The sequence below is a fragment of the Rhinolophus hipposideros genome, assembly GCF_964194185.1.
Source record: "Rhinolophus hipposideros genome assembly, chromosome: 13".
In the NCBI taxonomy this organism is placed as follows: Eukaryota; Metazoa; Chordata; class Mammalia; order Chiroptera; family Rhinolophidae; genus Rhinolophus; species Rhinolophus hipposideros.
Window position 1 is genome coordinate 2410008 of NC_138059.1, and position 13966 is coordinate 2423973.

General features: G+C 41.3%; 1 protein-coding gene across 6 annotated transcripts in view; it reads left to right on the plus strand.

The window, feature by feature from the left end:
- The window catches only part of TRAPPC9 (trafficking protein particle complex subunit 9), a 343110-nt gene that overhangs the window by 21953 nt on the left and 307191 nt on the right, over window positions 1–13966 (plus strand). For 3 of the 6 annotated variants that reach the window (XM_081071109.1, XM_081071108.1, XM_081071107.1), the window contains one exon: window positions 8153–8179. The exons of the other annotated variants lie outside the window; for them this stretch is intronic. In XM_081071109.1, coding sequence (XP_080927235.1) covers window positions 8153–8179 — 27 coding nt within the window. The remainder of the gene's footprint in view (window positions 1–8152; window positions 8180–13966) is intronic. 6 annotated transcript variants of the gene reach the window in all.

Genomic DNA, 13966 nt, shown 5'->3' on the forward strand with positions numbered 1-13966 from the left:
TTTTAGACATTTTATCCCCAAAGAGAAAGCCCACAGTAGTTAATGTGTATTGGATAGGGAAATGCTTGCATTCCTTTTCCCCCTGAATTATATATCATCCCCCGTCATCAGCAAAGACTGCAGAGACCACCTTTATGGACCAGTTACAGAAGCTGCACTGTCAGAATCTGGGTGCACTCTTCGTAGAACGACTTAGATGAATCTATAATGGTTCTTGAAGACACTTTACCATTCTTCAGCAGAGCTGTTCCTGTTGATCTCAGTGGTGTATCAGTTACTTGAAAGGAAGATAAAGCAGGCTGTGAAGGGATGAGCTCTGAGTTTTGAACATATATCTCTGCTCCTCCCTTTCTTGTGCTTTGATTCTGTCAGTGTTCCCCACCTGTATTTATTCCTTGTTGTTCTAATTACTCTCTCTGGTATGAGATTACAACACCTGAAGTCCTACTGTCTTCTCCAGGCAGCTACCAAGGACTAGGTAGGGTCTCCAACACACTCAGAAAGGTGAAAGCCTGTTTTATTCTCTCCAGGAGAAAGTCTCTCTGGGAGTGCCAAAGGTTGGAGGTGGGGGTGTGTGGCTCCCCCCTCCCCCCCAATTTGAAGAGTTATAATGTGTTGAGATTGTTCTGGTGTGATTAGGGAGGCTCCAGAGACTTTCAGAACAATGTTTCATTTTTCACCCCTTGCTGAATGTAGGCAAAAACCAGTTTTCAACTGTTTTGAAAAACAGCCCTGTCTGCAATGGAGAAATGTCTTTATTTAACTTTGCAAAAAGAACTTAGGAACTTTTTACTGTTGAAGGCAGTCTGTCTATGGGGGAAATATCCAGTGAAGCTCAGATGGGAGCTGGAAGAGTAATGCTTATTCATCTAGTAACGAATTCACTGCCTTTTCCAAGCAGTAAGAGGTCCAGATCCATGGACAGTCTTGGTATCAGCAGCAGATACGTCTCTTGGTCTTGGCTATTAATCTCGAGATTAGTCAGTCTGTAGTGGCAGCCTCATCTTGAGCACCAAGAGCCGATGGCATCAGCGGTGTGAGATGCGGACCAGACAAACTGATGACTTCGCATTGCCCCTTGAGTATATCAGGTTCCTCTTCCAGCAGCAAAGCTGCAGAAATACAGACATCATTTAATACCAAGGTGAGCTAGAGCAATTGCTCTGTGCCTCAATTTCCTTATCTATAAATTGGGTATGATAGTAATAGTTCTTATTCACAGAGTTCTTGTGAAGGTTGAAGGAGATATACATAGAAATACCCAGCACTTGATAAATACTATTGTCAATAATATTGTTGTTGTTAATGTTAAAACACTTGGCATCTCAGATCCAGATAACCTGGTTTTCAAGCAGATTTCCTCTGAGAAAAGGAATTGTTTCCATCTTAAAGTTATCTTAGTTTCAAAAGAATTCTGTAGTCCCTACCTTTTTTTGCTTTAATTAAAACAAAACAAAACAAAACAAAAAAACTTTCCTAGTATTCAGAGGTTAGAGGCTACTAATTCTTTTTTTCTGGAGACTTGTATATGAACCTGCAAATCTATAATTAATGGACAAAACTTAGTTTATTAAAAAAATCAGTAGGATACTCTGCAGTCAATTTAAAAGCAAATGCTTATCGACTAGTAAATATTTCTTTTTTATGGTTATTTCTATTATTTGGTCTTTCTTAATTTATTAACTGTCGCGTCCTGCACGACAAGAGCTGTGGGAAGCAAGAAGGGCGGCGCAGGGTTAAGAAATACAGTAGCCAAGACTAGAGTGCAAGTGGGGCCGAGGGACTCCAGCCTCAGGGACTGAGAGCCCCAATCGGCCAATGCATAGCTTTTATTGGTTAACAAATGAGGAAGTAAAAGTAAAGCTTGTTAGTCTCAAGATCTGTGAATCTCACACATTATCCTAGGAAACTGATTCAAACCAATTACCCTTGCCTTCAGGCAGCCGGAACCGAAAGTCTCAGGATGTCTTAGTCATTGTTCTATGTGCCTTCTCGAAGGACAAACCTTTATGCATATGAATAGATGGAAAACTGCATCATCGAATCTCTTCCCAAGCAGGTTGTGGGAAGGAATCTAGCCACGGAGGCAGAAGCTCTCCTTAGCCGGGGGACCGTGGGGGTCTGTGCCCACCTCTGTCAACCCCGTGAGTTCTCCAGATGGTCCCTATGCGACTGTGCCTGGCTTAGGTCGTTCCTCCCTTGAGGAATCTTACCCGTCATTGACTAACCAGCCATCCTTTGCAGCCAAACAGGGAGACATAAGGTGTAAGCACAAAGGTGAAGTAAAGTCCCTGAAAGCATCAGTCTCACAGACTCTCCTTTCTTTAGGGGTAGGTGCAAGGGGACAGACGGGTAGGCTGCTGCGTGACAATTAACAGTCATCGTTATTATCATAATTATTAAACTGTCGATGAATTATTCAGCACCACAGAGGCCAGTGGCTGTGCTAAATGCTTTCTGCACGTGTCACCTCACTGCAGGCCTTTGAGGGCTGGTATCTCCTTTGTGCAGGAGAGGCATTGAGGTTTAACAGGATGAGGTAACTTGCCAAATCATGCAGCTGGCGAGTGGCAGACTCGGAACTTGAACCCAGGTGGGTCCCTGCACAGTATGCTTTCTCAATGGCCCCTCTCAGCAGCCTCCCATGGACTTATTACCTGGACGTCTGTGAGTTCATAAAGGACAGATTTTAGTGGTCTCAGCCTGAAAAGGGGAAGATCAGTGAGAGTAATAGGCAGAGTAGCATAGGTTAAAATTTTATATTTATTTTTACAAATGTTTTATCCTCAGCTAATGACCTAAAACGTCAATATTTTTAATTTTAACTCTGTAAGCACTAAAACCAAAACATTAAAAGTCATTAACAGTGCAAAAGAGAAGTGGGTTTTGAAAATCCAGCCATTGCTAATGACTTATTGCTTGTTTGTTTTCTAGTGATGCTTGTTGAGAGAAAAATTTATAAAGACTGAATTGGTTTTCTGTGGCTTCAGTATGGAAGAAAAGATTAAGTCACTGAATGTTGACAGAAAATAAAAATCTATGCTCTTTTCTTTCCTGATGGTGAATATTTAAGTTTTATGGGACGTGTCAACTTTGTTTTTTATGGCTGAAGTCTATTTCCTCATTTGTGAAGTTAGAATGATGTCATTTACCTTGTATGGTTGTGAGAGTTAGATAATATATATAGATATCCCTTAAGAGGTTCTCAGTAAAAATTTGTCACAGTGAGTTAGATCACAACTTTGACTACTGAGGACGGTGTTTTTTTCCAATGCATTTTCAATGCACGTGACATATAGGGCTATGCTCTACAGTGATCAGGATTCAGTTACAGTTTTTTTTTTTTTTAGTGCAGTATGAGGTTTGGATGAAATCAGTGGCATTCTAGTAAGATAGGGAAAAGCTAACTTGCCGTAAGCTGAAGAGCTGAAAGATTATTTGCATAGAAGGTGCAACTCAGAATTCATATGGCTTTATAATCATCCACTAAAACACTTAAACAACTAGGAATTTGACCACAGCCACTAAGTTTAGAAACACTGATATTGAGGAGTTTTCTGGGAATAAGCTTATCTCCTTTGTGATTGAAGGAAATTTTGATTTTTTTCTGTTCCCTTAATAAGTAAAAAAAAAAAAAAATCAAACTGTTGATTTGAAACCTGTCACTTTTCCTTTATAGAAGGAATGAAAGGCACGCTCATGCTGTTTTAATATGTACATCAGCGTTTGGTATTTCCACAAAATTGTACGATTTCTGGTCTCGAACCCTTTGGGATGTCTTTTGCAGGACACTGAGACTACCTACTGTTGGAAAAATGCAGATGTGATTTTTATGAGTAGGGTTAGTGTAGACCTGTTGGTTTTGGTGTAGTGCAAGACCCTGGGGACAGGAGTAAGCTTTGCCCCTGAGGCTGGAAGGACAGATTCCCCTGTCTCAGTCTTCCTAATCCGTTAAACAAAGAAACTGGCTTGGAGGCCAAGATCCCTTCGTGCCCTAAGATTAGTTCCCAAGAGCCTATGTCTTTTGTTTACATCCAGGAGTGTTAAAGATTTCAGGTTAAGTACCGAATAACACTCTCTTCCCTGAAGCAGAATTCAGTATGTACTAGCTAAGCTTTTAGTTAGGTCTCTGAGCATCCTATTTTTATAAAACTTGACTGATAATTTCTTCATTGTGCAGGCAATTTTTTGGTTCCATCTTTTCCAGCAACTTGGAAATTCTTTTTTGGCCATAGGTGGCGCTGTTGCACCTTTAAAAAGCCTTAAGTTCCGTATTTGGAAAAGAAGACTCAAAACACGTTCCTTTAATTTGATTTCTGTGTTTAATGCTTCAGAATAGGTCACTGGCTGGATACCTGGAAAAATGATTCTAGTTATATCTTATTTCTACTCTGTCATCTCAGCGTGAAAAATTCAGGCAAGCTGTGTGAACAGTGGCGAAATTAGGCTTTTCTTCCAATATTAGAAACCAGTCAGCCATGATTTTATAGAAAAGATAGAAACGGTCTCTGGAGTACCTTGAAGATGAAAACCACATTGAACCCCGAGTTCTGAACCTGCTGCTGCGTGTTAATTGGTGGCAGGTGATATGGTCTCATGGCAGAAGCCTCGTTTATTCACCTGGGTTTGAATGCGCATGGCACCACTTAGCCATGCGGATTGGAGTCAGTTCTTCCTGAGTCTTTTCCTCACCTGCAAAATGGGGATGCTACCATGTTTTCCCGAAAATGAGACCCAGCTGCACAATCAGCTCTAATGCGTCTTTTGGAGCAAAAATTAATATAAGACCCTGTCTTATATATTTTAATATAAGACCAGGGATAATATAGTATAATACAACACAACACAACAAACATGATATAATACCGGGTATAATATAATATAATATAATATAACATAATATAATACTGGGTCTTATATTAATTTTTCTCCAAAAGATGCATCAGATATGATTGTTCGGCTAGCTTTTATTTTCGGGGAAACACGTAATACCTGCTTTGCAAGATAGTGACATTTAGAGAGAAATTACATGAAGTGTTTAGCCCAGGGGTTCCTCATAAAAGATCTCATAAACTATTACTTTGTATATTACTTTGTATAGAGCCATCATTTTATAGTCTTTGGCAATTACTAAGGAATTACAATAGGAAAAGATGGTTTTATGAAGGAAGACCCAATTTAGAACTGAGTGAACTATTTAAGGAGGGTCATGGGTTCCTATACTCATAACTCAGCAGCAGCAGCAGCGATGTGGTCATGGGGCAGTATTTTTGCACCTGCTTGAAGCCTCAGAATGATTTGTTATATATTGGGGCTCAAAGGGATCCAGTAATTAAATTGCATTCCTGTTTTCGCCACCAGCCAGTTGAGAGATGGGACAAAAGGGTAGGCAGGTGGAGATGGATCCCACATCTGTTACTGATAAAGCTGCTTTAGCCACGAACTTTGGGGACACAGGAAGATGGGTATCATACCACGTCCCAGAACTAGAAGGCCTTCCGATGCGAGGTGTGTCCTTGTCATATCAGGAGTGGCAGAGCCCAGTGTCCTGGGTGCTTTCTGAGGGCAGCCAGCACCTAAGGGGAAAGGGCTTCACATGGCCAGCTTGTGTCCCAGACTCCCGAACCTCATTACTCACTTCGTTTGTGGGGTGGGTGAGGGGCCAGGACTTTGAAAGCCTTCCACGAACCGAGGTGCGGGGAGGTGTGTTTCTTGCCCCCGTTTAAACATGTCATGGGGTGGAACTGGAACAGAAGGCTGCTCACCAAGGATTTGTAACTAGGGAAATAAAGATATCCTTTGGGACATAGACTAGCAAGGAAATACAAAGGGTGATTAGAATGGATGTTTGTAAAATCACCTCAATAGTTAATGTTTTTGAGCACTTAAACTGCTACACATTTTTCTGAGCATTTTATGTAAACAAATTTAATCCTGTAATTCTCACGACAACCCGGAGAGGTAGGTTCGATCATTATCCCAGTTTTACAGATGTGGAAACTGAGTCCAGAGTGGGTAAGTAATGTCACTAAGGTCGCAGAGCTAGTAAGTGGCAGAGCTGGGATTTAAATACTGGCAGCCATTGGGGAGACACCGTGCTGATTGTTGAACTCTGCCCACTGTTTTGGTCTGATTGATAATTTTACGTCTCCTGTTACACTGAGAAGTCAAAACTCCAGGTTTCTCACATCAGCCTCTTAGGAGTTTGGTTACCGTAAAATCAGTCCATTGGAGGCTGATGAAGGCGATAATCGAATTTCTGAGCACACTGAGGTACTTCTGCCCGTGGAGACGTGGCTGGAGGACGCCCTTCTCTCACTGTGTGATTTCCTCAAACACAAGTTATTTTCCCCCCCATCCACATACCGCAGGGAGCCTTCTGAGTGGGCCAGATAATCAGATAGCAAAGTCCCTGTGCCACTCTCACCGACGAGAAAACTAAGTACCTGGAAGTGAATTGAATAAGAGAAAAGGGCTTCCAGAAGCCCAGTTACATGATCAGGTTCAGTTGGTCAAAAGCTGTCCATTTTTTGTAGTTGAGCCTTTTCTTTTTGAAAAACTTTCTGGGCCATGTGGCTTACAGATCACACTGGATTCAATGAAGGAAAGTTAAAATGCAGAACAGGGTTGCTTCAGGTGGTACATGCACACCGGTGAGGAGTGATCGCTGACTGTGTGAGGCATGTGAGAGAGTTTTACAAATGGAGTAAAACAAGTGCGCACTCTGCCATCTGTGTGCTGACTGTGGTCCCCAGGTCAGTACTAGACGCGCTGAGAGGTCAAATGCTCAGAGACAGTGATAAAGGCTCACAAAGCTTCTGTCACGATCCCTGTTGAAAGGATCTAGCACAATAATATATTGCAGCAGGTTTTTCACCGAAGAAAAAGCTTTGAGGCTTATCCTGGAATCCAGCATTCCCCGTTTCCACGCAGCTGAATGTGCCCTCATGCACCTTTGTCAGCTCCTGTCGCGGGCGCAGCGTCCTTGGGAGATGCCGGTGGACCATGCTGGCTCCTCTGAGCTTCGGTCTCCTCGCGCGCAGGGTGGGTTAATCGTCCCCTCTACTCTGTAGCGTTGTTCTGAGAACCCGCACCATGGTCAGGCATCATGCATAGAAAGCCCCTGCTTTCATTGTACCCTGGCTTCTAGATTGCAGTGCTTTGCAGTCTGCATTTAAAAACAGAGGTTGCAGTACACCAAACAGCTCTTACTAGGACCACGAACGGGGGCCTCTTTGTCTACACGCTAGAATAAATCCGCGTTTTCAGTTACTAGGTAGGTCAGTTAGTAGGTCAGTTACTAGGACACACCTTTTGGAATGTTGGAAATGTGCTTACAGGTGACCAGAGCTGACGAGAAGCCTGACTCTTAGAACCAGTACCTCTTCAGGTGTGTTCTGCCGGCTCACGAAATTACATTCTACAGAGGAGGCTCATCGGATCTCACTGACATTTGGATAGTTTAGCGGACAATAAAGCTTCCAAAAGCTTCTTATAATAATGAAGTTAACCATTTTGTATTTTAAACTAACTGCAAAGTGACCTTTTAAAAGTTGGAAACCCTTCGTTTGTGAGGTGTCCAGTAGTTCATTTTGTGTGTGTGTGTGTGTGTGTGTGTGTGAGAGAGAGAGAGAGAGAGAGAGAAAGAGAGAGAGAGAGAGAGAGAGAGAGAGAGAGAGAGAGAGAGAGAGAGAGAGGGAGTGTGAGATTTTAGGAGGCTTGTGATAAGTTACATGTAGCCTTCTGGTACCTTCTCTCCCCACCCCTGCCCCAATTCCTAGGTGTGGGCATACATTTGCACAAACACATTACTATTCCTTTGTCCTTTGGGTTATTTGTGGAAGTCAGAAATTCTCATACGTGTTGGAGAAGAGTTGGGGAACATGAGCTTAGCAAGTGGGGAGGGATGGAGGCGAGGAGGAGCTTTACACATCTGTGTGGGCTGTGAGTGATAGCAGCTTGTGCTTTTTCCCTTCCAAAGCAAAAAGGCATTGAGCTGGTAACATACCATTATTTGCAATTACTTCTCTGACCAGCTAGAAGTCCCCCAGGTTTTTCAAGGCTATGTGAATTGTGAAAGATGACTTAGTCGTTACCTTTAAAAGCACTTTTGTTTTCCAAATAAAAGACCACACTCTCTTCTTTCTTCCAGGGGCACAGGAGGTTCTCATTGATCCAGGTACATGATCTACGTGCTTCGTTGCTTTGGGTTGTTTTTTAAGTGCTTGTTTCATGATGGTGTGAATGAACGGTTACCATTTCTGGATTGTGATCTTTGGAACATTCTGATTTAAGTCACTTTAAATCAGAACTGTTAGCCACCTGATTATGGCTTGGTCCTTGTTTGATGGGGCACTCGACTGATCTATGTTGTCTGTCGAAGAGGAAAATCCTTCCTCCAGCATGGCTAAGTGAATGATTTGTAAAGTGTGCCTTTCCAATTCTTTGACTGCATTGAGCATGCTTGTCCAGTTAATTCTGAATTTATTCACAGCATTGGCTTTGCTCTGATTCTATGGTTTATGCTCCTCTTAGCATGGACTTGAATTTTCTACTGCATTACGTGTATGTTTTCTTAACAGAGAAAGAAATTTTGCTTTTTTTTTTTTTAAACACAGAGGTGGGTTTTCTTTTCCCCTCTTAACACCTTCTGTAACTATAAATAATATAGCAAAAATCTCTTTTATTGCAGTGCCTAATTATTTTATAATGAGTTCTCTTATTTTCAGGCTTAACCACAAACAATGACAAAGGGTAAATAATAAAAAACTGTAAAACTTCCTTCCTTTGCAGAGATAGAAATCACATAGTCATGCGTACATATACTTTGCGACCCACACACTGACTACATCTCATTGTGTCTCTTGATTCTGAAATGAAATCGCTTCAGGTTTGCAGATTTTTTTTTTTTTTTAAGAAACATCGTGTTGAATGCTTTCCCTAGCCTGATATTTTGTGATAATTTCACGATACGGTTTGTGGAGTGTGTAGAAGAAGAAAAACAAGTGCTTTGTTTTGCTTTCGGCAGCCGAGTTGCTGATGAGAAAACAGTTTGAGGGTGGGCTGAGGAACTCGTGGACCCCCCCCCCCACACACACTCCCATGGAAATTGATGAGCAGTGAAATCGATATTGGATGTGTTGGTGTTTGATCAATAGAAGCTGTTGAGCCCAATCTAGCTAGTTATACCTGATGGAAAGTACTGCGTTTCGGTGTTTTGACCACTTTACCTGCAGGAGAATTAGACACTTCTACCAGGTATAATACAAGCGCTTAGAACTATCAGAAAAGCCAGTCATTTGTTGAAATAAAAGAGAGTGTACATTTGTTATTGCTGAAACCTTGCAGAGTAAGGTTGTGTGGAGATGATACTGAGTGGAGAATGCTGGGAGGAACAGTGCGGGGGGTTCTGTAGGCTGCTTGGGGATGAGTCAAGTTCCGGCCACAGACAGAGACTGCAGCGGGAAAGAAAGGACGGAGAAACCAGTATGTGGCATCAGACAGCATCGTCTGTAATGGTCCCAAATGAGAAGAATGTGGACTTGATCTCTGCTTAGCTGACGGAGAGCAAAGGGAACTGAAGGTCTGCTGTCCCCAGTTCCAGTTCTTGCGGCCTTTGTACTGGCTGCAGCCATTCCTTCACTTACTGAGATCTTACCTTTTCCCAGCTTCAGTCTCTTCTTTTCTGCTCAGCCCTGGCAAGTGTGTCAGTGGTAGATGTGTCGTAGGAGCCACTTCACAGGTCCCAGCAGTGATCCCCCTCAGCCTCTCAGTCTGAGCAGTGAACGCTCCCCTGGGGTTAGAAAGACACCGGCTGCATAGAAAACCCATCCATGGGAGGCTCTCACCAAATTGCATCACTTTGATTTTGGTTTTGAATTTTAAGTGGATATATTATTCGAGGCGAACTGTTTCAGGTTTTTTGCTGCCTGCTTTCCCCACAGCCGTGTCCAAGGCCAGAAGGAGGAGAACTGGTGCATTTGTATGTGACCTGGCAGCACAATATATACAGAGGGTGTCAAAAATATATATACAAATTTTAAGAAAGGAAACAACTTAAAATTATGCTGATTGGAACCACTTTGAGCACCTCTTGTAATTGCAGAAGTCAAACATGTCTTGTATTCCTCTTTTGTTACCAGTATATATATACCGGTATATATATATATATATCTTTTGTTACCGGTATATATATATATATTTTAAAGATTTTATTGGGGAAGGGGAACAGGACTCCATTGGGGAACAGTGTGAACTTCCAGGACTTTCCTCCAAGTCAAGTTGTTGTCCCTTCAGTCTTAGCCGTGGAGGGTGTCGTTCAGCCCCAAGCTGTTGTCTTTCAGTCTTAGCTGTGGAGGGCGCAGCCCAGCCCCAGGTCCAGTTGCTGTTGTTAGTTGCAGGGGGCGCTGCCCACCATCCCTTGCAGGACTTGAGTTGAACCGGCAACCTTGCGTTGAGAGCCCACTGGCCCATGTGGGAATCGAACCGGCAGCCTTCGGAGTTAGGAGCACGGAGCTCCAACCACCTGAGCCACCGGGCCAGCCCACTGGTATATATTGAGTATGGCAATTTTAATAGTTTTTCCTTCCTTAAATTGGCACCCTCTGTGTATATTGTTTTTCATTGTGTTTTTGTAACTTTTCAACAATGTTCTAACCTTAGAATTCTATTTAAAAAACCCTCACTGTGTACAGAGAAGTCTGTGCTGGTTGAGCCTGTGTTACACACAGAACCCCGCTGTCTTCTGGGTGAAGGTTTTCCTTCTTTATGCTGAGTTAATGTGAGTGACAGGCACCATGAATCCGAGGCCTTTCTCCATGTACTTGAAGTTGGCTGTCAGACAGGAGTTTCCCTTTGTTTCCTGGGTTTTCCTTATTCAGTTAGAATTTTTGAGAATGAATTTGTTTTAACATGTTGTATACATTTCCCTAGACACTTGATGAGTCTGAACTTTTAAGTTTTCAATTTGTGAAAAACTTACGTGCACTTTTATTTGTAAGTAGTTTATTTTCACTTGGTATTTGCCTCTTTATAATGAAAACTTTTTTTTCAATAAGTGAGGAGGTATGCATGCTTTAAAAGACACCTTATTTTTTCTTAGGGTAAAAGTCATGTTTGTTGGACAGAATTTAGAAAAGAAACGAAAAAAATTACATATAATCTTCCTACCTAGTGATAAGTTGCAGTAAGTTTAGAAATTGGGAAGTGTAAGTACTCCAACTTTGTTCTTCTTTTTCAAGGTTATTTTTGTTATTCTGAGTCCCTCGAATTTCCATATAAATTTTAGGATCAGCTAGTCAATTTCTGCAAAGAACCCAGTGGGGATTTTGAGAGGGATTACGTTCAATCTGTGGATCAGTTTGGGGAATATCGCCGTTTTAAGAGCATTAAAGTCTTCTGATTCATGAACATGGAGCTTTTTCTATTTATTGACATGTTTAGTTTTTTCCAACAATGTTTTGAGTTTTCAGAATATCATTTTACATTTTTTTGGGTTGTTTATTTCTAAGTATTTTATTCTTTTGGATGCTATTGTGAGTGGAATGGTTTTCTTAATTTCATTTTAAGATTGTTCATTGCAAGTGCATAGAAATACAGTTAACTTTTGACTGTTGATCTTATATCCGACAACCTTGCTGAACTCATTTATAGATTAGCTGTAATAGTTTTCTAGTGGATTGCTTCGGGTTTTCTACATGCAGATTATGTCACCTGAAAAAGACATAGTTTTACTTTTTCCTTTGCAATTTGGATGCGTGTTATTTAGTTTTCTTGCCTAATTGTCATGGCTATAATCTCCAGTACCTTGTTGAATAGGTGAGAGAGGACTTCCTTGTCTTGTTCCTGATCTTAGGAGGAAAGCATTTAGCCTTTTTCCACTAAGTATGGTGTTAGCTGTAGATTTTGTGTGGATGCCCCTTATACTGAGAACATTCCCTTTTATTCCTACTTTGTTGAGTGTTTTTATCATGAAAGGTATTGCATTTTTTCCAATCCTTTTTCTGTGTCTGTTGAAATGACCATCTGGGTTTTTTGTCCTTTATTCTACTGATATGGTATATTATATTAATTGATTTTTGAATGTTAAACCAACCTTACATTCTTCTTTTCTTTTTTTCAAAACATGACTTATTACACCTTTGAAATACCACAACTGAAGTCGAGATCACTCGACATCTTGGTGCTTCTGTAGCTGGACTGAACTGTTCTTTTTTCAGAAACGTAGATACCACTCCCAAATTTTCTGACATCCTTGTTTTTAACTGTTGTGGCTTGTTGAATCAAAACAGCTGGATTTGACACAAGTTCAATATCATTTCCTTCAAGAATTCACTCATCTTTCTGGGTTTGAGATACCGAACAAGCAACACCAGGCCTCATCTGAACCCTGTGGATGTATTTTTTACCCAAGAAATGTTGGATTTCAACAAGAGAACCAGTCTCTTGATGGGGAAGTGAGCACACACAGACCTCATCTTGTAACGGACGCCCAATGTAACTTCCTTGACCGTCTTCTGTACGTGACCACAGAGAGAGCGAGCAGCAGCCAGTCCTGTCTATTTCCCACCATTTGTCACCCCAGGGCCTCTTCTTCTTCCCAAGGAGACTGAGTTCTGCATGGATGTGGTTGAAGTCCCTCCACAGGGTGCCTCTGGGGCCTTCCCAGTAACTGTGGTCCCTGTAGAGTGACGTCCACATTTTCTGGAATGTCCACTGTCTGATTGTTGAGTATGGTCTTCATCCTCGGAGTAGATGCGGCCAAAAAAGCCAACCTTACCTTCTTGAGATAAATATAATACCACTTGGCCATGTTGTACAGTCCTCTTATATGTGCTGGGTTTAGTTTGCTAGTATTTTGTGGGGGATATTTTTCAATTCTTTTAAATTTATTGAGATGTGTTTCATAATGTAGCTTGTGGTCCATCCTGGAGAAGGTTCCCTGTCTGCTTGAGAAGAGCGTGTCTTCTGCTATTGGGTGGAGGCTCTACAGATGTCTGCTGGTTCTACTCGGTTTTCTGGGTCAAGATATTTAGGTTCATTTTGTACTTCCCCTATCCCAGTTCTGAAATCAGACATTTGTCTAAGGTGTTGTAGTTTATTATGTTGGAGAATGGCATTTAGAAACCAAAATCTGGGCACTGAAATGCTTATTGCTACTGAGGTTCATTGCTTCTGGCTCTTTGCGAACTTTATACTGTCCACCAGGATTTCAAACCAGTATCTCTAATTCCAGTCCCAAATCCCAGGGTTTGTTGCAGTTTTCCCTTGTTTGATATTTACATCTTCTTTCTCCAACAGGGAGAACTCTGGCTCCTAAGATTTTCAATACATTTACTCATTTCCTCAGTCCTACAATATATAGAAAGTAGTTTCAGAATTACTAATCAGTATCATTGTAAAAACAAATCTCTAAGTAGAATTCAAGGATTGTTGTAGTTATTTTTGTCTTTATACTGAGGATAAATATACAAGGTACTGTGTTCAGAAGTTATGTGGATTTGTTCTTATGCTTTACTGTTGGCATAGTTATTTATTTATGTGAAATATAGATAATGGCTCATGTATTTATGCCATTATAGGGTTCCTCTGTCTTTATTGATTGATATTTTTTACGATATAAGACAGGAACATGGTTCCAAAAGTCAAAACTACAAAAAGGTATACTGGAGAAGTGTCACTTCCTCTCGTACCCTTCCCACCTCATTCCTACCTACCTTTGTAGGTAATGAATCTTGATCATATACTGTTTGGATAAGATGAGGTATCACACAAAGAATGAAGACCCTCCCCCCCCCCCCCGCCTCATTCTGACCCCCATTAACTTTCCCTTCGTTTCTCCAAAAGAAAAGAGTAAAATTCAACAATGTAGAGATAAATTGTTAGAGCTAAGGAGATAAATCGAGATGACCTATCACTTCCTAAATGTTATTTCATGGCAGAAACAAACGTATTATACACACAGACA